We start from the raw sequence: 26,318 nt of genomic DNA on the forward strand, positions 1-26,318 counted from the left end.
TCATTGCTTCTTCTTGACTCATGAAGTCTTTATATAATTTCATTGGACATACAGTGTTGTCATCATTAAAACCATTATGATTATCTTACGGTTGCAAACATTTGTACTTTTAAGCACATCTATTAAGGAGGTAGAAAATTAGTGAAACATGGTTAAAAAATTGAACTGGTTAACTCCCTCTCACATATATAAAGAGAGTATAACCTCCTCCTAAGAGTATACTTCTCCCTCTTTAGAATAATAAAAAAGGAGAAAAACATAAACAAATACCTAAAAGGCGGGAAAAGTATGCAAATTCTAGGTCATAAGCAATCAAACACAAATATATTTAATAGCCAAAATAATCATTATTCATTAGGCTTAATTGCAATTTTGGTCCCTCTATTTTATCTTTTTTTCGATTTTGATCCCCTCATTTTCAAAACCACGATTTTGGTCTCTCTTCTGAATTTTCTATTGAAAAAGAGACAAAAATAAGGACTAATTTTGCAGAAAAAAGCAAAATAGGGGGACGAAAATTGCACGAAAAACTTATAAAAGGGACTAAAATAGTGGTTTATAAAATAGAGGGATCAAAATCAAGAAAAAGACAAAATAGGGGGACTAAAGTTGCAATTAAGTCTATTCATTAAATGGAAACAATTACAAAGGAAAATTATTGAACAAAAAGAAGTAAAACGAGTAACAAAAAACTAAAGCAAGAAAGAAATGACTACTCAGTATTCTCATCATCATCACTAAACAACCCAGATGGCATGGGCATTCCGGTCTCAGCGAGCTTCCGCTTCAAGTAGTCAATCTTCTTATTTGTTTTTTTCTGCTCTTTGATGATGGTGTGGAGGAGAGCTTCACTATGAGTAGTTATAGGTATCTCATAATCGAATTCATCTAAATTTGAAGGAGCTTCTTGTTCATGTGTTTGCTGTTAAGGTGTAGTTTGTTGACTCTGGGAAGCTTCTTTTTCTTAGGGAGGTTTTCGATCCACCGCTCCATTTTTGTGTTCGACATGCAACTTCATAAACAAGAGGTGGAAGAATGGGGGACATTTGAAAAACTATGGTTTAAAACAAAACCGTTTATAAAATCAGATTTTGAAAATATTGTGAGTTAATAAGTAGCGGAAAACCAAAGGGAAGAAAAATATTGAAAAGTAAAGGATTTAAGGGAGAAGAAATAACATCATAAAATTATACAGGTTTAGGTAAGAAGACCGACTTCCGTACTCAAGAATTATTCTTGAGAGTATTCACTTAAATTTGAGAGCTTTTAGAAGGATGTACCTATAAGCCTCCTTATACAAGGAAAGAAAATTTTAGGTTAACTTCTTACCAAACACCGAACAAGGCTTATAGTGATAAGTCTCTAAGCCAAACATATATTTTTCATGGGTTAATCTCGAACCAAGAAGGAGTTTTTAGTTGACTATCCTCTGAGTCGAACCATAGTTTTACACAGCCTGAATATAAACCAAATCGGGATTTTTACCGTGTTGATATTGAACCCATTGACCTCTTACACCATGCTAAACTCAGGAGCCAAGAAAGATTTTAACCAGACTGATCTCAAATCATTAGAGCTTTTAACCGGGATCTCAAATCATTAGAGCTTTTAACCGGGTTACGCTTAAGAATCATTATGAAGATTTTCACTAAATTATCTTCAGAGAAATGATAACAGAAATGAAAAGTGATGTTTATTCTTGTTTTCTATGTGAAAAAGTCTTGGAGAATGTCTTTATTTATAGGCCAACACATGGTATAAATTTAGAAACAATCTATGGACCTAATGAATGCTCTAATCGATTAGGATAATTGATTAGACAACCTAAATAAATCAATCATAAGAAGGATATTTGTAGATAAATTTATCTAGTGGTACGACGCAGCAGGTTTCTCGGTCAAGACTTTTGCTAGACAATAATAAGAAGGTGGAAATCTTAATGATTTGTGTTGGTTTATTGCGATTTTGGAGAGAGTAGTTTGGAGAGTTAGTAATTTTGGAGTGTGTTTATTTTAGAGGAATTGAAATGTTTGGATTTTTCCTGTATCGTACTGAACTGGACTATGTTTTGTGTAAGCATGGCTTATGCTTGTTTGATTTAATTTATTTGGCTTTCAAAAAAAAAATAAATTGGAAACATGTTAAATACAGCTGAATTTTGATATCACCTGAAATGTTTGAAGTACACTGTATTTCATCCACACAAAAAAAGTTGAAAGAGAACATAAGAGTCAACTCATAAAAAGAGGTTAATCAAAAGAAACTTTGACATACTAAAAAAAGCTCTTTGTATACACACTAAACATAAGGGAACATAACACTCACAAACTACTACACAATTGTAATAGCCAAGTCCATACATGTCTCTCAATCTCCTAAAACTGGAACTCCACTACATACTGATACAATTATTATTTGTTTTATTTTAACATTTTATTAGACACACAAACATCAAAATATAGTAAGAACAATGGTTCAACCTGTAATCTGAATAGGCTTAGCTTCCGGCTTCTTAACTTCCTCTTTAGGAACAGTAACAGTAAGCACACCATTCTCCATAGCAGCCTTCACATGATCCACCTTCGCATTTTCCGGCAACCTGAAACGGCGGAGGAAACTCCCCTGACTACGTTCAACACGATGCCAAGTATCGTTCTTGTCTTCCTTTTCAATTTTCCTCTCTCCGCTTATCTTGAGCACACGATCTTCTTCTATTTCAACCTTCACTTCTTCCTTCTTCACTCCCGGAAGATCAGCCTTGAACACGTGAGCCTCCGGTGTTTCCTTCCAGTCAATGTGTGCGTTGGCGAAAGCCGCCGTCTCGTTGGTGGTTCCGGTGGCGGGTCTGGCCAGCTGGAAATTCTGGAATGGGTCCCACAAGTCTAGAGAAAAAGGATCGAATACGTTGGTTCTTCGTCCTGTACCGAACACACTTGGAATTATCGACATAGTGATTATTCAGAAGATAAGTAAAAGCGAGAGTGCTTTGGCTTGTTGAATGTGTTTGTTGATTATTTGTATGATGAGGAATTGGCAATGGTGTGTTAAGTATATATAGTTGCGTAGGATGTTATGGCTATTAAAGGTGATGTTCGCGGTGCTTCGTGAAAGATCAAGCAAGTGCCACATTTTGAAGAAAACTAAAGAAAGGTGGAGAGTGTTCTGCAAAGTGGCATGCCAGCTAGTTGGAATTATGAAGATCTTTCTGGAACACTGGGACTTTGTTTTTTTCTTCCCTTTATTATATATTCTTCATATATCCTATTTTTTATAATATTATTTTTATTTATTGTTTTCCATTTTAAAAAATATTATGAATTTTAAAATACGTTTTAGTTTATGGGAAAATCTTTTAGAAACTTTCTAAAAACAGTGAAAACTAATTTAATTTTTAAAAAATATAATATCAACAAATTAAAAAAATAAATTTAAATTATTAAATTCTTCCATAACGACAATTTAAAAGAATTAAATATTGACAATAATTAAAAGAGAGAATTTGAAAATATATATATTTTAATCGCCAATGTAAATATTTAGAGGTGTTTATAGATGTGGGTCGACTTACATATCTTTCGATTCAAAGTTGTTTTAAGTTTTCGGAAGTTTTATATAGGTTAGCTAAAGTTAAGTGTGACAACGACATCTTTGAATGCAAGTGCACATTAATAATGGACGATGATAATTGAGCTCTTCCCATAATCCTTTCAATTCTAGAAAATACTCCATAATTGATCTCAAAATGTTGTTTCTAATTGATTATTAATGAACGAGGTGTAGAAATCCCAACACAACCCGTCTTTGAAAATCGTTCACACAAATCATTTCAAGCATTCAATGCATTTTCATAAAAAATAACTGTTAAAACAATTTGATATTCGAAATGCTCAAGAATACAGGCTTGAAGATCAAGCCATTCAATTTCTTACAAGTCTGAATGATACCTTTTTTTGTTGTTAAAAATTAAGTTTTACACATGGATCTTTTGCCATCCATTAATCGAATATACTCTCTTGTGGTTCAAGAAGTAACTAACCATAAGAATTTAGTACCACTTGAGATAATTCCATTTTGCTTAAAGTTGCATATAAACCAAATTTCAAGAATAAATGAAGTTTTAACAATTTCAAGAACTCTTTCTGGGTATGCACATTTTCTCAAAGAAGTGGTCATACTATTGTTTTTTGCTATCAAATACATGGTCATCCCAAATTCTACAAGAACAAATCATATGTGAATGCAAGTCAGGTTGAGAACACTGCATCTTCTCAACAAGTAGATGAGACTCAGGTAGCTTCTTCTGCAAGTAATAGTGTACCAATTTATTAAGCTCAGTATGAGCAACTGATTACCTTGCTCTAACATTCAAATTTGGCTTCCTCAATACAAGCCTCAACCACTAATCAGGTTTCATCAAGTCATTCACTTGTAGAATCGCCTTAATATATCATGCTCATGGATTCTAAATTTGGATCATGTAATCATTAAGGAGGAGTAAAAATTTAGTAAGCCAAAATAGAAGTTGTCATGAACTAGGACAAAACTAGGACAAACCCAATAATGTAGCTAAACACAAACGTTTCTTGAGACTAGTAAGATACTATAGAAGATTCTTTATGATATTCTTTGAAATAGACCTTTGAATAGTTTAATCAAGAAGGATTCTCTAATTTTATGGGACTAAGAATGTGAGAAGATTTTTGTGAAGTTGAAAGTGAAACAGACAACTACACTATTGTTGTTCATTTCATATCCAATGCAAAAGTATGAAGTATATTGTGATGCCTCATTGAAGGGATTAGGATGTGAGCTAATGCAAGGTGGAAAAATAATAGCTTACACCTCTAGACATATTAAATCCAATGAAAAGAATAATCATACTCATGATTTGGAATTAGTCGTAATTGTTTTGCATTGTGAGACATTGTTTATAAGGTGTTTAATTAGAAACATTCAGTGATCACAAAGCTTTAAAGTATCTCTTTGATCAAAAGGAGCTAAATATGAGGTAGTGAAAGTGAATTACCTTTCAAGTAAGACAAATATAGTAATAGATGTGAAACCTTGTTTTGCATGTAATATACCTTTAACCAAGACATGTTCTTTTGATGATGACAACTATGATAACGACTATGATGACAACTATAATGACAACTGTAAAGGCACCTATAAGTTAATCATAAAGACAATTGATGATAAGTCTAGCCTAAGGGGTTTGAGATACAAACCCAAGTAAAATGGTTTGATAAAATTAACTATTCAAAGAAGGAAAATAAGGTGCTTTATCTAAAAGCCTCATGTAACCTCAAGTAATGTAAATACAGAAGATAATATTTGGCAAATGGCGTGTAAAAGAAGTTAATCTCCTAGGTTAGTAAGTGAGTGACCTTCTATAAAAGTGAATGGATTTTTCATAAAAGTATATGCCTATAAGCGTGCGCACAGACACTAAAACACTTTTCAAATACCTTAACCAAAAGAAAACATTTTCAAAAATGTATTAAAGTTGTGCCAAATGACTTAGAAGCAGTGGAAATAGTTAGAAGGAATTATTTGACCAAACTAATCGATTAGGTCATTTTGCTAATCAATTATATCAGATCAAACTTAAGCCACAAGTTATTTAAACTGCGCCTCAATGATGTACAATGGCGAGATATATTTTCTTTCCTTTTAGAATGACCCCCAACGACTATTTTTCATAATCTAATCGATTAGACTAAAGTGTTAATCGATTAGCCAGCGGGAAAAATAATTAAATGAGAATTTCGTTTTGGGCACTCCTCTTGCTTATAAATAGAGGCCTAATTTCACATTTCAAATCATCCAGAAACGTTTTTTTTTACACTTCCTTCTCTCACACTCTCTCTAATTGCTTTTGTGAGAAAACTTCTTTTGTGAGTGAGGATAATGTTGTATTTTTGAAAGGGTAGAATTGTAAAATTCACCAAGGCAATGTCTTATGAACACCTTACTTGAATAATGTCCAAATAAGAATTATATATGTGGTTAGAAGCTAAACCCGATAAAAGTTTTGATTGAGAATTGTGTGATCAGTTCCTTTTTAAGTTGAAGATTAACCGATGTTAATTTCTTCCTAGGTTTGAGATTAGCTTGGTTAAAATCTCAAAGGTTATGGTTTATCTTGTTAAAACCAAATTTGGTTGAAGATTAGCCGATATTAAAAATCTGTTTTGGTTTGAGACTAGCCAAATTAAAATCTAAGAGGTTATTTGATTATCCTGTTAAATCAAAGTTGATTTCAAATATTTAGAACTTGAAGACTAATTGCTATGAAGTTATTTGACTCTCTCTTGTGTGGAAAATCTCAAGTTCAATAAGTAACATTAGAGTCTAATTTCTTTTTAAAGGACTAATCGTCTCAGGAAGATGATTTAAACTCACCACCACATTTTCGAAAATATCAACCTTTATTTATCGCAAATTAAATATAAATTTTAAAAAAATAATAGTTGATGATCCGGTCTACCATAGACATTAAATTAAGAATTATATATTCTATTTCTATTTGATTATCGTCACGTGGAAACATGTTAAATACAGCTGAATTTTGATATCACCTGAAATTTACACAGTATTTCACCAAAACAAAGTTGAAACAGAACAAAAGAGTCAACTCATGAATACAGCTAAATCAGAAGAAACTTTCATATTCAAAAAAAAATCTTTGCATACACACTAAACATAAGAGAACATAACACTCACAAACTGCTAAATTATCGTCATAGCCAAGAACATACATAGATGTCTCAATCTCCTAAAGCTGGAACACCACTACACACCATTATTATTAATTATTTTACTTTAACATTTTATTAAGAGACACAAACATCAAAGGGAACAGCAATACTTAGGATAAGGGCTCAGCCCGTAATCTGAATGGGCTTAGCTTCGGGCTTCTTAACTTCTTCTTTAGGAACAGTAACAGTAAGCACACCGTTCTCCATAGCAGCCTTCACATGATCCACCTTAGCATTTTCCGGCAACCAGAAACGGCGGAGGAAACTCCCCTGACTACGTTCAACACGATGCCAAGTGTCGTTCTTGTCTTCCTTTTCAATTTTCCTCTCTCCACTTATCTTGAGCACACGATCTTCTTCTATTTCAACTTTCACTTCTTCCTTCTTCACTCCCGGAAGATCAGCCTTGAACACGTGAGCCTCCGGTGTTTCCTTCCAGTCAATGTGTGCGTTAGCAAAAGCCGCCGTGTTGTTGGTGGTTCCGGTGGCGGATGTTGCGAGTGAGAAGTTGTGGAATGGATCCCATAAGTCTAGAGAAAATGGATCGAATACGTTGGTTCTTCGTCCTGTGCCGAACACACTTGGAATTATCGACATAGTGATTATTCAGAAAATAGAAAGAATAATAGTAGTAGTAAAAGCGAGAGTGCTTTGGTTTGTTTAATGTGTTTGTTGGTTTTTTGGATGATGAAGAATTGGCAATGTGTGTAAGTATATATAGTTTGTAGGACATGTTATAGTCATTAAAGGTGTTGTTCGCGGTGCTTCGTGAAAGATCAAGCAAGTGCCACATTTTGAAGAAAACTAAAGAAAGGTGGAGAGTATTCTGCAAAGTGGCATGCCAGCTAGATTGGAATTATGAAGACAACCTTGGAAAATTGGGTTTTATTTTTCACTTTACTATACTATTATTATTATTATTATTATTAATCATATATCCTATTTTTTATAAAATTATTTTTATTAATTGTTTTCTGTTTTAAAAAATATTATGAATTTTGAAATATATTTTAGTTTAGAGAAAAAAATGCTCGATTTAATTTTTGAAATGCTCAAGAATACATGCTTGAAAATCAAGCCATTCAATTTTTTTTTGCCATTCATTAATCAAATCTACTCTTTTTTAGTTATAGACGAAACTAACCATAAGAATTTAGTCCGGGATACTTCCATTTGGTTAATGTTGCACATAGACCAAATATCAAGATTAAATGAAGTTTCAACGATTTCAAGAACTTTTCTAAGGTATGCATATTTTGTCATAGAAGTGGTCATACTGTTTATTTTTCTTTCAAATGCATGGTCATCCCAAATTCAACAAGAACAAATCATCTATGAATGCGAGTCAGGTTGAGAACACTACATCATCTAAACAAGTAGATGGGACTCGGGTTGTTTCTTTTGCAAGTAATATTAGACCAATTTATCAAGCTCAGTATGGGAAACAGATTACCTTGCTCCAACAGTCAAATTAGGCTTCCTCAATTCAAGCCTCAACCACTAATCAGGTTTCGTCAAGTCCCTCGCTTGTTGAATCACCTTTACCTATCATGTGTAATACAATTTGTAGCCATAATCTTCTTTCATGCTAATGGATTCTAAATTTTGATCATGTCATCATTCAAGGAGGAGTAAAATTTTAACCATCTGAAGTAGAAGTTGTCATGAACTAAGAAAAACCCAAGAATGTAGCTGAAGTCAAACGCTTCTTGAGACTAGCAGGATATTATAGAAGATTCTTTATGATATTCTTTCAAATAACCTTACCTTTGACTAGTTTGAATAAGAAGAATACTCTAATTTTATAAGACTAAAAATGTGAGAAGATTTTTGTGAAGTTGGAAGAGAAACATACAACTACACTATTATTGTTCATGTCATATCCAACGCAAAAGTATGAAGTATATAGTGATTCCTCATTGAACGGATTGGGATGTGAGCTAATGTAAGGTGGAAAAAGAATAGCTTACACCTCTCGACATATTAAATCCCATGAAGAGAATAATCATACTCGTGATTTAGAATTAGCCGCAATTATGAGACATTGTTTATATGGTGTTCAATTAGAAACATTCAGTGATCACAAAACTTTAAAGTATCTCTTTGATCAAAAGGAGTTAAATATGAGAAAATGAATGAGAAGTATATTTCAGGTAAGACGAACATAGTAATAGATTCCTTAGGTTGGAAATTTTTGTACAAGTCAGAACTCCTGATGCATAAGTGTTAAATTTATGTAGATTTTAGAGATCTTTATATTAATGTTACATCATATGATTGTGGGGTCATAAGTAGTTAGTTGGTTATGATTCAATTTGTGTCATTGTTGACAGATTAACTAAGTTGGTGAATTTTTAGGTAGACTTGTTTATATCATAAATTTGGAAGCTCCATGAGATACCAGAGAGCATAGTGTGTGATCGGAATCTAAAATTTACTTTAAAATTTTGGAGAAAATTTTAGTGAGTTTTACACACTAAATTTAATGTTAGCACGTCACATCATTATCTGACTGAAAAACAAACAGAAAGAACAATATAGATTTTAGAAGATAGGGTTTGAGCCTGCAGTCTAAAAGATGGATAAAATAGGAAGAAACACATACTCTTATTTGAATTTTCATATTATAACTATTACCATTTCGTTCTAGGAATGACTCTCTATGAATAATTGTATAGAAGAAAAAAAAGGCCTTTATGTAAAACAAAGATTATGAACGGATTAAAAGACTTGAAATTATACAAGAAATAGCAAAAAAATTCTAAGCAATTAGACGAGTTATGTAGATAATAAAAAGACTGAAGGTGAGAAAAACACAAGAAGGCGGTTGAATTGTGTTAACTTTTTCTTCCTTTACTATATAAAATCTCTTATCAAATTATGAACACAAGGTTGTCATCTGATTCAGAGTCTGATGATAGCAGCAGAATAAAGGTTCAGAGGTAAAGATAAATAACACAAGCAATATATCTTGGTTCCTCATACAAATCAGGAGTAGTCTAGTCCCCTTGCATTTCTAAGATATTTTCACTACAACCAACTCTGATTACAAATGCTCAAGCACACAAGCAAGATACTTCCAAATGCTCAAACACAAAAGTAAGAAACGTCATGATGGGTATTGATTATGACTATTCAATAAGAGCATAACCCATTCTATAAATAGGCCTCAAGATCTCAGATAAAGAGATTCATGAACTAATCCATCACTGGATAAGACATACAAAGGGGGTCCCGCAAAAGGGATAAGTCAGACACTCTCTTGGAACAAAGTTCCTAGCCCACTACTTCCAAATCCTCAAAGTCAGTCACAATAACATCAAGTTTCCTAGGTTCCCTCACCTTTGAGGGCAAGCTCCGTCATACTTAGTTTTTTACATAAGAATAGATGCCCTTATGTTGAACATAAACCCCAATACCAAATTTGTTGAAGATCTTCTTATGTTGAACATAAACTCAGGTGCTGGAAGTATGAAGCATGAAGATGGACAACAATTATGATTTGTAATTTATGTTGGCTATTTTATTTTATCTTGGCTTGTCATATTCAAGGTTGTTTTAAGTTTTTAGAAGCCTTATCTAGATTAGCTAAAGTTAAGTGTGACAACAACATCTATGAATGCAAGTGCATATTAATAATGGATAATGATAATTGAGCTTTTCCCATAGTCCTTTCAGTTCAAGAAAATACTCCGTAATTGATCACAAATTTTTATTTCTAATTGTTAATTAATGAACAAGGTGTAGAAATCCCAACACAATCAGTCTTTGAAAATCGTCTACACAAATTATTTCAAACATTTAATGCATTAATTTTCATGAAAGACAATTGTTGAAGCAATTTGATTTTTGAAATGATCAAGAATACATGCTTGAAGATCAAGCCATTCAATTTCTCACAGGTCTGAATGATACCTTTTTTATGGATAAAACACAATTTTTACTCATGGATCCTTTGCCATCCATTAATCGAATATACTTCGTTGTGGTTCAAGAAGAAATTAACCATAAGAATTTAGTACCACTTAAGGATAATTCCATTTTGGTTAATTTTGCACATAGACCAAATTTCAAGAACTCTTGTAGGGTATGCACATTTTTTCATAAAAGTGGTCATACTATTGATTTTTCCTATAAAGCATGATCATTCCAAATTCAACAAGAATAAATTATATGTAAATGCAAGTCAGGTTGAGAACATTGCATATTCTCAACAAGTAGATGAGACTCAGGTAGCTTCTTCTGCAAGTAATAGTGTGCCAATTTATTAAGCTCAATATGAGCAACTGGTTACCTGGCTCCAATAGTCAAATTTGGCTTCCTCAATTCAAGCCTCAACCACTAATCAGGTTTCATCAAGTTATTCACTTGTATAATCATCATAATATATCATTTATAATACAATTTCTAATCCTAATCTTTTTTCATGGTCATGGATTCTAAATTTTGGTCATGTAATCATTAAGGAGGAGTAAAAGTTTAGTAAACCGAAGTAAAAGTTGTCATGAACTAGGACAAACCCAATAATGTAGCTAAACTCAGACGTTTCTTGAGAATAGTATGATACTACAGAAGATTCTTTATGATAGTCTTTCCATAGACATTTGAATAGTTTAACCAAGAAGGATTCTCTAATTTTATGTGACAAAGAATGTTAGAAGATTTTTGTGAAGTTGAAAGAAAAACAGACAACTACACTATTATTGTTCATTTCATATCCAATGCAAAAGTATGAAGTATATTGTGATCCTTCATTGAAGGGATTAGGATGTGAGCTAATGAAAGGGAGAAACATAATAGCTTACACCTCTCCACATATTAAATCCCATGAAAAGAATAATCATACTCATGATTTGGAATTAGTCGTAATTGTTTTTGCATTGTGAGACATTGTTTATATGGTGTTCAATTAGAAACATTCAGTGATCACAAAGCTTTAAAGTATCTCTTTGATCAAAAGAAGCTAAATATGAGGTAGTGAAAGTGAATTACCTTTCAAGTAAGACAAACATAGTAATAGATGTGAAACCTTGTTTTGCAGGTAATATACATTTAACCAAGGCATCATCTTTTGATGATGACAACTATGATAACAACTATGATGACAATTGTAAAGGCACCTATAAAGTCAACCATAAAGATAACTTATGATAAGTCAAGCATAAGCGGTTTGAGATACAAACCCAAGTAAAATAGTTTGATAAACTTAACTATTCAAAGAAGGAAAACAAGGTGATTTATCTAAAAGCCTCATGTAACCTCAAGCAATGTCAACACAAAATATAATATCTGGCAAGTGGCGTGTAAAAGGAGTTAATCTCCTAGGTTAGTAAGTGAGTGACCTTCTGTAAAAGCGAATGACTTTTTCGTAAATGTATATGGCTATAAGCGTGCACACACACTAAAACACTTTTCAAAGTGTCTTAAAGTTCTGTCAGATGACTTAGGAGCAGTGGAAATAGTTAGAAGGAAATATTTGACTAAACTAATCGATTAGGTCATTTTGCTAATCGATTAGATCATTTCAAACTTAAGCCCCAAATTATTAAGACTGCGCCTCAATGATGTACAACGGCTAGATATATATTATTTCCTTTTAGAATGACCCCCAACGGATATTTTTCATAATCTAATCTATTAGACTAAAGTGCTAATCGATTAGCCAACGATAACAATAATTAAATGAGAATTCTGTTTTGGGAACTCCTTTTACTTATAAATAGAGACCTCATTTCACATTTCAAATCATCCAGAAACGTTTATTTTATTTACACTTCCCTCTTTCACACACTCTCTAATTGCTTTTGTAAGTAAACTATTTTTGTGAGGATAATGTTATATTTTTGAAAGGGTAGAATTGTAAAATTCACCAAGGCAATGTCTTATGAACACCTTGGTTTAATAATGTTCAAATAAGGATTATATATATTGTTAGAAGCTAAACACGATAAAAGTTTTAGTTAAAAATTGTGTGATCAGTTCCTTTTTAGCCTGGTAAAAATCTCAAAGGTTATAGTTTATCTTGTTAAAACCAAATTTGGTTGAATTAACCGATAGTAAAAATCTTCCTTGGTTTGAGATTTAAAATCTTAGAGGTTATTTGATTATCCCGTTAAATCAAAATTGAACTCAAATAATTGAAACTTATTCGTGAAAAGAAGATTAACCGTTTCAACCCGCACTTGAAAAAGAAGAATGATCACTTCACTCTTAAATATTGTTGAAACTCTCAAGAACAATTATTCATCTAACAAATGAATTAGAGCATAACTCTTATTTAAAGGACTAATTGTCCGAGCATGAAAATTAAAGTATAACTCCTAATTGTCGCAAAAAGAAAACGACTTCCCACACAATCTCTGTTTTAAACTTACCACCACCTTTTTGAAAATCCCAACCTTTATTTGTGGCAAGTTAAATTTAAATTTTTTAAAAAATGATAGTTGTTAGTCCAGACTACTCTATTCATTAAATTGAGAGTTAAATATACCCTACTCATTAAATTAAAGGTACCCTACTCATTAAATTAAATAGGTTAATCTCCGTATCATTATGACGAGTTTTGATTTATCCTCTATTTGATTATCATCATATAATAATTTAAAAAATGTAGAAACATCTGAATTTTGATATCCCCTGAAACGTAAACAGTATTTCACCAAAACAACGTTGAAACAGAACAAAAGAGTCAACTCATAAATACAGCTTAATCAGAAGAAACTTTCATATATTCAAGAAAAGCTCTTTGCATACACACTAAAGATAAGAGAACATAACACTCACAAACTGCTACATTATTGTAATAGCCAAGAACATACATACATGTCCCAATCTCCTAAAGCTGGAACACTACTAACACCATTATTATTAATTATTTTATTTTAACATTTTATTTAGAGACACACACAAACATCAAAAGGAACACCATTATTATTAATTATTTTATTTTAATATTTTATTTAGAGACACACACAAACATCAAAAGGAACGGGAATAGTTAGGATAAGGACTCAGCCCGTAATCTGAATGGGCTTAGCTTCAGGCTTCTTAACTTCCTCTTTAGGAACAGTAACAGTAAGCACACCATTCTCCATAGCAGCCTTCACATGATCCACCTTCGCATTTTCCGGCAACCTGAAACGGCGGAGGAAACTCCCCTGACTACGCTCAACACGATGCCAAGTGTCGTTCTTGTCTTCCTTTTCAATTTTCCTCTCTCCGCTTATCTTGAGCACACGATCTTCTTCTATTTCAACCTTCACTTCTTCCTTCTTCACTCCCGGTAGATCAGCCTTGAACACGTGAGCCTCCGGTGTTTCCTTCCAATCAATATGTGCGTTAGCGAAAGCTGCCGTCTCGTTGGTGGTTCCAGTGGCGGATGTTGCGAGTGGGAAGTTGTGGAATGGATCCCATAAGTCTAGAGAAAATGGATCGAATACGTTGGTTCTTCGTCCTGTACCAAAGACTCTTGGAATTATCGACATAGTGATTATTATTCAGAAAATAGGAACAGCAAAAGAAATTGTTTTTGTTTGTTGGTCGTATTTGTTATTGTCTCGGTGATGAGAAACCAGAAACGGTGTGTGAGTGTATATATTGTTGTGGCGGGTGCTTTGGTTATAAAAGGTAATGTTCGTGATGATTCATGAAGTATCAAGTGCTTACATTTTGAAGGAAAGGAAAGAAAAGTGACATGTCAGCCACATTTAGACATGCTGGAATTATGAAGAGCTTTCTCGAACATGAGAGAGTTTTTTTCCTAATATTCTAAATATATTTTTTAAATATTATTAATAAAAAATAATTTTATGATTTTATTTTCTCATACAATCTACTTTTTAAACTATATAAAATAATTGAAACATGATATAATTTAAAGGGAAATGCATATTAAAAAAATTTATAAGTATGAATATTAAATAAGAAATTATCTAAATGATATTAATAATTTAAAATAAATAATATTAAATCGAATATAATTCAAATAGTGTTAATTTGTATAATTAAAAAATAATTTAATTTAATTTCGATTTTTAAGGTATTATTGTGTATCAATTATTTTTGCAAACACATAAGAGTGTATTAATTATTATTGTCGATTTATGAAGAATGGTGTTTTGAGATAAGATAAACTCCATCGATCACACACATTTAAGATAATATGAATCCAATCTAGTTTGTCTTGTTTATTGTATATATTTATGATGTTTTGTTAAATAGCGAGTGATCGATGGTGTGATAGAAAGAAGCTCCTTTGGTGTAGCGGTACGAGTTTGAAGTGGAGGTAGACCTGCAAAATTAGCACTCCAACGCATAAGTTATTGATGTCAGAGATGTAATTTGCAAGAGTGAGAATGAGTGAATACACATTATGGCACATGATATGGTTTATATATGGGAGGTAGTTAAAACTAATCCAACTTCGTCCGACAAGAATTGTAGGATATCATTTAGTTAGATCAGACGGTCCTTATGGGGGCAGTAGCTTGAATCTAGTGTACAGTATTTTTATTAGGTTTTTGATGTTTTTGTTGAGGTGTGTTGTTTTTTTGTTAAGTAGCTTGTTGTTTATGTTAAGGTAAGTTGTTATTTTTGTTGATAAGTATTGTTGTTTGTGATATTGTAGATGTTTTTTATTAGGTATGTTGATGTTTTTATGGAGGCAGGGGCGGAGCCAAGGCCCAGCTAGCCCGGGCAGGCTCCCGAGCTCAACCCTTATTTTCTTTATACTCCCCCCAATTTAATAGTCGATTTTTAGACAAAATCAGGGACAAAATTAGTAAAAATAGTGTGTGAAAATTAAAACAGATGAATAATTAATGGTGTAAAGTTTTTGCCCAAGCTGCCTAAAATTTCTGGCTTCGACACTGTATGGAGGTATGTTGTTCTTTTATTAAGAAAAGTTGTTGTTTCTGTTAAAATACGTTTTTTTGTTGATAAATGTTGTTGTTTGTGTTATCTTAGAAGTTTTGTTGAAGTATGTTGATGTTTTTGTTGATGAACGTTGTTGTTTGTGTTATTGTTAATTCTATTTCTAATACGTAGCAACTTTCATTTTGTTCAGCCAATATGTTCAAGAAGATGAGTTCATTATATCATATGCGGTTTGAGTGTTTACCATTCCTTCACTAACTACACAACCTTTCAAATTTAATTAGAAAATAGTAATATGAGATATTATGTTATATTGAGAAATAACTTACACTAATCAATATTTTACGAGCTTTTTGCAGCCCATATTGTATCTTACTATTTAACGGTTCGAAATTGGTTCAATGCTTCTGGTTTTTCTGCCATCACTAGTTTTATTTGCGTTTCAAATTTAATTAAAAATAATAATATGAGATATTATGTTATATTGGGAAATAACTTACACTTATTAATACTTTACGAACTTTTTGCAGCCCATATTGTATTTTACTATTTAACGGTTAGAACTTGGTTCAATGCTTCTGGTTCTTCTATCATCACTTCTGCCACTACTATTTTTATTTGCAAAGTAATTAATACTTTACAAAATAAACTAGTAGTGAAGGAAGTGTTAGTATAAGAATTATAAGCATTGAAATATATTAAAATTGTTAAAGAGTAAAATGCAGATAATGGGTTGTATAAATATCGTAGAACACTGATTAGTCTAACTTGTTCTTTTAATATAACTTAACTTTTTCATGATATTGATTTCTAAATCAGATTCAAAGGTTATATGTTTAGTGAGCATTTGGTAAAATAAGCATCCCACATAAGTTATAATAAACTCAAGTATACTATCACCATGATTGAATCTATATTCGTGGTGATATGTTGTGTGCTAAGTCTTTCACTATGATGGGAAGAAACAATCGCGGTGAAATGTTTTAGAAATTTTCCAAAATGCAGGTGTTGGGTATCAAACCCCTGACCTTAACATTTTAGTGCAGTTTTTTTATACAGCCATAATTATATGCTACACGCTACTATGTTTTTACCACGGTTGGTAGCTCGTGGTGGTAAAGAGGGCATATACTTCTATATTCTAAGTTACCACAGTTTATCACATGTGATGATATATCTTTACTAACCACGGTAAAAGACCATTTTTGTAGTAGTGAGTTAAGGAGTTTTATACAAACGCTAAACCAAATGATGAAGCACCATTAGCTATAATTTCTTGGGTACGAGGCAAATAAGTCCTATATGATAAGGATGCCATCCATATATACGTCGAAGACAACTATATGGCACACCATAGGAAGTTAGACCCATTTTCCATATAATTGACAAAAGGAAACTAAATATATGATAAGATAGCCACTGATATCTGAGAACCAGGGAAAACATACCACCTGGGACAAACCAAACTTCATATTCATTTTAAAAGATTTGACCTAACTATCCGATCACCAATTTAGTTGACAATCCTAGTCAAAAATGTTATACTATTAAGTAATACTTGTTCTACAACCTTGAAAACTGCACAACTTATCTGATATATAATAAAAGGAAGCAAGTGAATAATGCCCAAGTTATCTCTAACAAAATCTGAAAAATTATGGAATCCCCAAATAGGCATGCTCTTAAATTCCTCAATTTAATCACGGGGTTGTGTAAGCATCATGGTGTTGACCTACCCGATCATCACCACCCTATGTAAGTAGCTAATTTGGATGAAGCATTCATCGCACGCCACTGCATAAGTCATAGAGAGAAGGTGCCACCACCACCACAAGAGCCACCCGTTGTACGTGGATATCCTAAACACAAAGGAGATAGATTTGATAGCGTGGATCCTTCTATGACAACGAGCTTCTCTTAAGGGTGGGATGTCCTTGAGGCATATCACCGAGGTATGTTATCTTTTAACAATTATTTGAATAGGTTGCAATCATGGATACAAGATCCACATGATCCTTTTGAGCCAGTTCCCACTCAAGACAATTTTGGTAGCTATTTACAATAGCCCACTAATAGGCCATTCCATTGTGAGTGTGATAGTGATCATACTAGTGGGAGTGGAACACTGGGTTCTGAAAAAAGAAGATGAAGAAGAACCAAAAGGCAATGATGAAGATGAAATTGATGATGAGGAAGACTGAATGGCACGACACACGCAAACATTACTATAATGTTTTTTTATCGCTTTAGTAGTCTGATTTTGTATTACTGAGTAATTTTCATTTGTTTTCGTTTGTTATGAACATGTAATAGATTTATTTACTTTTGTCATGCACATTGGAATTGGGTTTGATCCCCAACAACTGCATTTTGAATAATCAAGGGGAAACGTGACATTGGTCATGTGTTTGATCCCCAACAATTGCATTTTTAGGGTTTTCAAAACTACGCTACTTTTTACCTCGGTTTTAACAAAACCTGAGGGATAAAGTACTGTTTACATAATTTTAGTGTTAACCTGTTTTTTTTTTCTCGTTTTAATCTATGAAGCATCAAATTTGTTGACAAATTCTGAATGTTCCTCCTCCTCCTCCTCATCATCATCAAATACAACAACAACACCAATAACAACAACAAAATCAAAATGAATATAATCAAAATGAATATACGTAGCCCTACCCCGCTGCCTACGTATCTGTTTTGCAGAATCAGAGCTACCGTAGCTCGGCTAACTAATTTCCGTTTGTTTTGTGTTTTTTAGGTGAACGAGTTACATTCACACTCCGCTGCTCGACCTTTGGAGGCTTACGCTTGGGAATGGAGCAGAAATAACAAGTTCTTAAGAAAAGAAAATCAAAGAGTGTGGTTTGTGTTTTAAAGAATGCATGAGGAAGACCTAAGCTAAGGGGGAAAGCTTGCTACCTAATGTTATCATACAAAGGGTATCAGTCTAAACTAAACTAATCAACCTACGAGGGAAAAGGGAAGCAAACAATAATATCACACAAACGAGCATCCGCTCGTAAAGCAAACAAAACCAACGGTACTGACCGAATGGTAGAAAAGCGGTCCCGCCATAGCCAAGGGGAGCAGCTCAACCCAAGTCAACCAAGCATTAGACCTCGCGAAAATGATCGGGCCATAGACAAGAGGGCGGACCCCTCTCAGCAACCAAGCCGTCACGGATCGTAAAGGAAAACGGTGCGTGCGTACACCGAGCATCAACGTCGAGCGACGCGAGCTATAGGAAAGACGGGGGTCCGATTGCATGAACCCTTTACCTGACATACTCGATAACAAGATCTTGTGCTGGTTCGGAAGCGAGCAACGTGTAGCGTGCGCATACCAAACAGACTCGATGAGACTGGGCGGGGGTTGATTACGAACCCTTGACCGCATGCCTTCCATGAGGACTTAACGGAGTGCCATATAGGACTTATTACACCGTGACTCCCTGCCGCAAAGCACAAATATAAACACACCAACAAAAACAGAGCCTCTTTCGAGGGCTTGGCCAGATGCATGTCTAAGTCCTACTTCTCATGTTATAGGATGATGCGGAAAGCGGTAAAAGGGACAAGGAGACAATACCGAGCGGATAGCAAATCCGCAATGAGCTAGCAAGCGTAAGCAGAGAAGTCCAAAATACTTCGCGTAAGCTAGCATCAAGCAAAGCAAGTCAGAAAGCGTCGTCGTGAAAAACCATCATCAAGCAAAGTTACCAGCGACATGTGGCACGCGTCGAGCATAACCACACGAGCAACCTGCAAGAGAACACTAGCCAGACAATACAGGGATATACATCTCAATGAATGAGAGATCAGGTGACTGGCATCGGGAGTAAGTTTGTATCCCACAAATAAAGTGGAACACGACGCAAGTCAATCGCACCGGAAGCGAATTTGTGTCCCACAAATAAAGTGGAACACGAAGCAAGTCGAATCACAATCGAAGGCTCTCTCGAAGTATCTCGCACATCTCAACAAACAAATCAGTGATAACAAGGAGGCAAGCACCCGCCATAGAAAATAATAGAAATTAAATCCTAATTAAATTCTAAAACAAAAGTCTAACAAGATTAAATTGTTTTTTATGGCATTTTCATCTAAAGAATAATAGAACAAGACATTAAATTCTAACAAAGAAACATTACATGTTTTTGATTATTTTTATCATGCAAATTCCAACAAAACAAGATGATTTTTATGTCATTTCTATCTAAAAAGTAATAGAACAAAACTAAAAAACAATTAAATTCTAACAAGCAAGAGATATTACATATTTTTGTATTGCATTTTCTATCTAAAAGCTAACACAAAATCTATTAAGAATATTGAAATACCGTTACATTTTATCATCTAAGAAAATACGAAATCAAAACTAATTCTAACTAGAATAGTACATGGGTCAAGGGGTGTTAATAGCCAGAAAACTGGTGTATGCAAAGGCTAAGGGCGCATGGCCCAGGTGTTGCTGGCCCAAGGAGTGTTTTTTGCCAACAAAAAGGGATGCTGGAGGGCCTGGGGGTGTATGAACAGTAATTTGTTTTGGGCCAAGGCTATGATCCATCAGAGTTTTATTATCAATTATAGAACTGGATCCTAATTAATCACATTTTCTTAATTAACCACTGCATTATTCCAATTACTCTAGTTAACCTCAATTAAAACAAGAAAATGAATAAACAAAGGGGATTAGGGTAGAAATTGTGACCATTGGAATTTATACGTGAAAGACGCTCTCCCTCTCTTCCTCAACGAACTCAGCGGCGGCGTCGGAGGCTCTTCTTCTCCGGCGAGCTTATCTCCTTCTATGCAAGCCAATAGCGCGACGTATCCCTCTCTCTCCATTCGTTCCTCTTCTCATCGAACTCATACTCGCACTCATCTTCCTTCGATCTCTCACGCTATCTCCCATCGCAAATGTGATGACAGCATACCTCCAAAAAAACTAAATCGGCGCGCCATCATCTCATCTCTGAACCGATTAACTCCGATCAAGTCACACTTCTCTTCGCCTCAAACTCATCTCTAATTTGATTCTTCTTTTTTCTTGATTTTTTTTCTGAGTTGTTGTGTTGTTGATCGAACTCTCATTGAAGTTTGATGTTGAAATCTTAGGTGTGAATCGTGTCGCTGATTGTTGCGAGGATGATGGAGATGAAGAGTGCCTCTGTGGATCTGTGAAGGTTAATCCGAGAGGATGCCGTTCTTGCTGCAGATGGCTTGTGGAAGACGATGCTGAGAAAAGATGAAGGGCGATGTTGATGCGATGAAGACGTTGTTGTAGGTTCCGAAAGTTATGGTGGTGGATTGATGAAGGTGTGGATTCACGCGTCCTGATAGTGAGAACCTTCGGTTGTGGTGATGAACGATGAAGGTTAAGGAGAACGAGAGAGATGAATCGAAGAAGAGTTTGTTACATTCTGTTACAGGTTTCTTATTCTCTCTTCTCTTTTTTTTACTGAATTTCCTTTGGTGAAGATCGAAGGAAGAGATTAGAGATTGATATTGAAGCTTGGAGTTTGATGATTGTGGTTGAAGAATTCTGTGAAGGTTGAGAGGTTCTCAGAATCGATGAGTTCTGTTATGGATGAGAGTTGAAGGTTATGAGGAACGATGAAGATTGAAGATGAAGAGGTTTTCTGTTTTATGATGAAAATTGAAGCGTGAAGATGAAGCTTCTGTTGTGGTTGATGAAGATTGAAGATTGAAGCGCAAACTTTGTTACGATTCTCTTGCGTTTTTGTTTTGAATTCTCTTTTTTACTATTTTCTGTTTCTCTGCTGAGCTGTGAAATCCTCTTGCGGTTTTTCTTTCGAACTGATTTATTCTTCTTTTTTTGTTAATAGTTGCAAGTCGGTTTTCCTTCTGATTTTTGGTTTTGATGCCGTCCATTTGAAGTATGTATTGGCGGTTTTATTATGCAGAAACTTAAACTTGTTGTTTTTGGTTTATTTGATGCAGGGTTGGAATTTTGCATATAGATTGTCTTTCTATTTTTTGTATGGTATTTTTGTAATGGAGTGGGCAATTGATTTTTTTTTGTATAGTTTTGTAAATGGGCTTTTGTAATTTCTTGTAATGAACATGGACTTGAATCATATTTGTAATTGGAAATAACATGAATTGCTATGATTTAGAAATATGCTTCAAGCCTTTGAACTTTGACTTTGAGTGAATGACATTTGAATGAATCTTGATTCCTCCCTTGGAAAGAATTTTGAACGAAACTTTGATTTAGATTACTTTGAATATTAATCAATAAACTCTAATCAAATCGCCATTTCGATGAAACTTTGTTCACTTGGTAAACCTTCGCTTCTAAACTTCAATGACAACCTTGAATCCTTAACTTCAATTCTCAAAATACCAATTAAATTGTGATTGAAGTAACAAACATTTGATGAGAACCGCAAAGTGTATTGACCAAAGTAAATGAACCAATCAATCTCCTATGCCACCACACTTGTATTTCAAAACACCACAACAACAATCCATTGAAGAAAACCTCAACATATAAGCCAATTAATCATCAATCAAACCTCCACAAACTCAAGCGCTCAGATGGGAAACCCTTTATTATTTTCTTGATTTTTTTGAATGACGAAATAAACGTCATCACTAACTTATAGCTCAAATAAATAGGGCAAATTTTGGGGTGCAACAGCTGCCCCTATTCAAACTTCTTGAACCTGGCGAGTGAGAAACGAAAGTTTCGAACCGTCGAGGTGGAAGGAGATTGAATACTAGAATGAACTCGAAAATTTGCGCTCTTGATCAATAGAAGATCCCATCTTGCAATAAGAAGGAATATACCACCCCGCAGGCGAGGAGAAAAAACTTCAATTGATCTGGACAATTAAATATGCTCCAACTTGTGATAAGAAGGAACGGGCACCCACAGGCAGGGGAAACACTTCAAATGATCTGGGCATCAAGAGAAGGAACATCTCGACTGATCTGAGTATCAGACGTAGCAGATGTCTCCGAACATGCATCGGGATAGATGTCTTAAGTCGATCTGGGAATCGAAGGAGATACATCGGTTGATCTGGGCATCAACGGGTAATAGGTATCTCTGATCTGGGAATCATGATCTGGGAATCTGGGCAGACATCTCTTCTGATGCAATTAAATCATCAGGTAGATATTCCTACTAATCTGGGAATTAGTGGCTAGCTCCTTCGTAAGACCACGGGGATCCGGAGGCGGTTCCTTCAACTGAACTGGAAGTCAGGATAGGAACAATATCTCTTCCGAACTGTGTACGCCGGGGAAAGAATGCCTTTAAACTGATCTGGACATGATGCCAGAAAATAAGTAGGACAATCTTCATCTGAATGAAAAAGTCAATCAGGCAAACATCTCCATCTGATCTGATGATATCAGTGGCTTGCTCCTTCGTAAGACCACGGGGGTCCGGAGGCGGTTCCTTCAACTAATCTGAATCTGAATATTAGGATAGGAACAGATGTTTCTTCCGAACTGTGTACGCCGGGTAAAGAAAGCGTCCTCAACTGATAGTAAGGTATCAGGACTGGGCAAACGAGTTTCTTCTTCTGAACAAACTAAATCGTCAGGGAGTAGATATTTCCAACTGATCTGATGTATCAGAGGGCTTGCTCCTTCGGAAGACCTTGGGAGATCCGGAGGCGGTTCCTTCAACTGAAAGTCTGATTTATCAGGAATAGGAACAAATATCTTCCACCGATCTGGGGGCATCGGGAATAGGAATGTCTTTGAACTGATATGAGCTATGCCAGAAAATAAGTAGAACAATCCTCTTCTGATTCAAAACATCAGGATAAGCGCCTGCAATGACTAGGCGAATATTGCTCTCTAGGGAGCATTTGAATCTGGATAACTTTCCCGTAGAAAGAAACAACAGATATGATATGGTTTATGCATGATGTATGTATGAATGTGTATGGAATAACGTTTCCGAGAAGGAAGACGCTATACGCTTTTGAGAATGCAATGCAAATGATGCATGATTCGAACGTTGCTTAAGGAGACAACGAAGGAGCACTGAATTGCTGAAGAAGTCCTGGAGAGAGTATAGAACTCTGCGGGGAGGACAAGATGAGTGACCACAAGTCACAACTACGAGCTGGCAAAGATGGATCAGAAATCTGCTGGAGACGATCAAATCTGGATGCGAGCTCTGTTTGGGGAATAAATCCTGCTTGGGGATATGGACATCCCAATTATCTGCTTAGGGAATACCCTGGCAACTTCAATGGAGAAGCAAATTCTCGACATTCTGGGGATGTGGAGATAAGAGCAAGTCATGGAGATAACTCTGATGGGGAGTAACCGACTTGCTTGTGTAGAAGGCATTCCGCTGGGGAAATCCTTGAAGGACATAGATTCTGCTGAGGATGCAAGTGAAACTCTGCTGGGGAGAGACTCAGTGGAGAAGATGAATACTTCTACATAGCGATCCACTTGGGAGATGAGAGATCCACTGGGGATAAGGAACTTAGCATAAGAACCTTTGTTAAGACCACTCCACTGGGGAATAAGATGACTCTCTTGGGGACAACAGGTCAATCTGTTGGGGAGAGAAAAGCTCTACTGGGGAAAATGAGGAACTCGGGCATGGAACCTCATTTAGAGCTTGTTGGGGAATCAGATACCATTCAATCATGATTCAACTGGGGAGAATACATTCCATCGGGGAATAAGGCTTCCGAAGCACGGAGAATGCATCGAGATGTGCTTTGCTGAGGATATGAGAATCTTGGAATAAAGAAAGTCTCATCTGAATGTAATCAGCTGGGGAATGAGAATCTCTCATTAGGAAGCACTCGGCTGGGGAGTAAGGATCCCTCGTAGCTAGGTCCGCCAATATGTTGATGCGAAGCGCTTGCAAGGACGTACCTGCGAGACAGACAAATGAAAACGTCCCAGGATATAGCATGACGTCCACGGGATTCCTCACATGGCAGAGGATACTGATGTTCACCCACAATGGGCAAATGCAAAAGCAAACAGATTGTCATACATCTCGGCTTGAAACTTTCCAAACAAGCAATGGATTCAATGAGCTGATAGGCAAGCAATGATTAGAACACCAAACAAGCATCAGTCGGAGCATCAAACAGACATTGGTTCTCCAAGAGAATGCCACCAAGAAGTGGGATTAATGGGTCAAGCAAGTATTGGACTTTCAGCTTCTGACTGCTGAGGATGACGACCCTGACAGTTCTCAAGTTCATAAGTTGCTTAGCTCACACCCGAACTTTAAACTGGACACCTTCTGATGAGGAAAGAATGCCACTGTATATTGCTTTACCCCAACCTGTAAGGACTTTGAAGAAATTCGTCTCGTAAGGACCTTCTGAAATTTGTGCTATCATAGCCAACTTTCCCCAATATCATGAATTTTGGAATCATGCCCCTGCATGGCCTGTGTTGGAGGTAGCTTCAGCTGTGCTTTGGTGAATGCCCCTGATTGCTCAGCACTTTGAGAGATTCTTCGAATCTTGACCTGATTGCCTTGGATTGAGTGAAAACTTGCTCAACAAAGTAATCAAATGCTTTTGTGCCCCTGAGGGGATCAGACTTTGAAATACTACTGCCTCTGCTCAACGGAGTTCGGAAGACAACCTGTCCTTCAGGAGGATACAACTTTTCATCATAAGTTCATGATGGAAACTTTCCTGATGTTAAGCACTTGTTCATATGCAAAGAATGTTTATTATGAGAAATATAATTCTAATGCAAAGCTCATGTTTGTCTTGAAGTTAAAAGAAAACTTTTTGAAAGGATGTCGTAACATCGATTTTTTATGAAAGAAAGATGGTGTGATACCAACCCAAGCATTTAGCGGATCTCCTAGGAGTCAGGTTACCGTATTCTTGTGTATAGTCTGCTTTCGAATTAACCCTGCTTCAATTAGGACTTTTGAGGGTTGTAACGTGGCCAGGTTCACGGTTTAAGCAAAAAAGGATTTTTAGGCTCAAATTATTTGGTGCCCACCCCCTTCGTGATGTTCTCCAGTCCTAAGTTCAGTTAACTTGACATGAGCATTCATCTTTCAAGAGGAGTTTGGAAATGATTGAGGAATCAATGAGGTCTTCGGACATGGCAGTCACTTTACCTTTCGTTTCTTGTGTCTGATCACACGACTTTGTTCTTTGTTGAGGATCTTTATTTTGTAATCCTTGTTTTTCGCTTTTATTTTTTTGTTTCCCTAACTTTTGCCTGGACAAATTCTTTTGAATTTTGATTTGGATGTCCAGCGGGATGCCCTAACTTTTGCCTAAGTCACATGCTTTCAACTTGTTGACTTAGCGGGCTCTTTTTCTTTTTTTTTGATTCCTTTTTTTTGATTCATTCTTTTCTTTTAAACAAGTCGTGTGATCCTGAATCTCTGATTTGTTGCAAGTGCATAGTGACTGCCTGAGTCATTGATTTGATGAAGAATTACCATTGTGGTATCGTCATATTTTGAACTCCTGATGGGAGGGATAAACCACAGCGGTTTGGATGTTGGTCTCGACCTCCTGATGTGAGGGATAAATTTGATGTCTCGACCTCCTGAGGTGAGGGGTAACCGTTGTGGATTTGAATTTCCTCAACCTTTTGAAAGATAGCCATTGTTGTATCCTTAGATGTGTGCTCCTGATGAATTTTGAATGCTCGATCAGGTCAACTGAATACTACCTTGCCCCTG

At 35.3% G+C, this 26,318-nt stretch overlaps 3 protein-coding genes across 3 annotated transcripts; all 3 read right to left on the reverse strand.

Moving 5' to 3' along the window:
• Positions 1-2,249: 2,249 nt before the first annotated feature.
• LOC131633285 (17.5 kDa class I heat shock protein-like) lies at positions 2,250-3,036 on the reverse strand. The gene has a single exon (XM_058903999.1). The coding sequence runs from the start codon at positions 2,947-2,949 to the stop codon at positions 2,476-2,478; it is 474 nt and encodes a 157-aa protein (XP_058759982.1). The 5' UTR covers positions 2,950-3,036; the 3' UTR covers positions 2,250-2,475.
• A 3,670-nt stretch (positions 3,037-6,706) lies between these two features.
• LOC131633270 (17.5 kDa class I heat shock protein-like) lies at positions 6,707-7,469 on the reverse strand. Its single transcript, XM_058903981.1, has one exon. The coding sequence runs from the start codon at positions 7,356-7,358 to the stop codon at positions 6,885-6,887; it is 474 nt and encodes a 157-aa protein (XP_058759964.1). The 5' UTR covers positions 7,359-7,469; the 3' UTR covers positions 6,707-6,884.
• A 5,992-nt stretch (positions 7,470-13,461) lies between these two features.
• On the reverse strand, positions 13,462-14,342 carry LOC131633302 (17.5 kDa class I heat shock protein-like). Its single transcript, XM_058904015.1, has one exon. The coding sequence runs from the start codon at positions 14,243-14,245 to the stop codon at positions 13,772-13,774; it is 474 nt and encodes a 157-aa protein (XP_058759998.1). The 5' UTR covers positions 14,246-14,342; the 3' UTR covers positions 13,462-13,771.
• Between the last annotated feature and the right edge of the window lie 11,976 nt (positions 14,343-26,318).

The sequence above is a fragment of the Vicia villosa genome, unplaced genomic scaffold, assembly GCF_029867415.1.
Source record: "Vicia villosa cultivar HV-30 ecotype Madison, WI unplaced genomic scaffold, Vvil1.0 ctg.001104F_1_1, whole genome shotgun sequence".
Taxonomy (NCBI): Eukaryota; Viridiplantae; Streptophyta; class Magnoliopsida; order Fabales; family Fabaceae; genus Vicia; species Vicia villosa.

Bases quoted from the DNA above. Each gene is read 5' to 3' on its own strand.
- LOC131633285 (XM_058903999.1), bottom strand. From the start codon at position 2,949: ATGTCGATAATTCCAAGTGTGTTCGGTACAGGACGAAGAACCAACGTA.
- LOC131633270 (XM_058903981.1), bottom strand. From the start codon at position 7,358: ATGTCGATAATTCCAAGTGTGTTCGGCACAGGACGAAGAACCAACGTA.
- LOC131633302 (XM_058904015.1), bottom strand. From the start codon at position 14,245: ATGTCGATAATTCCAAGAGTCTTTGGTACAGGACGAAGAACCAACGTA.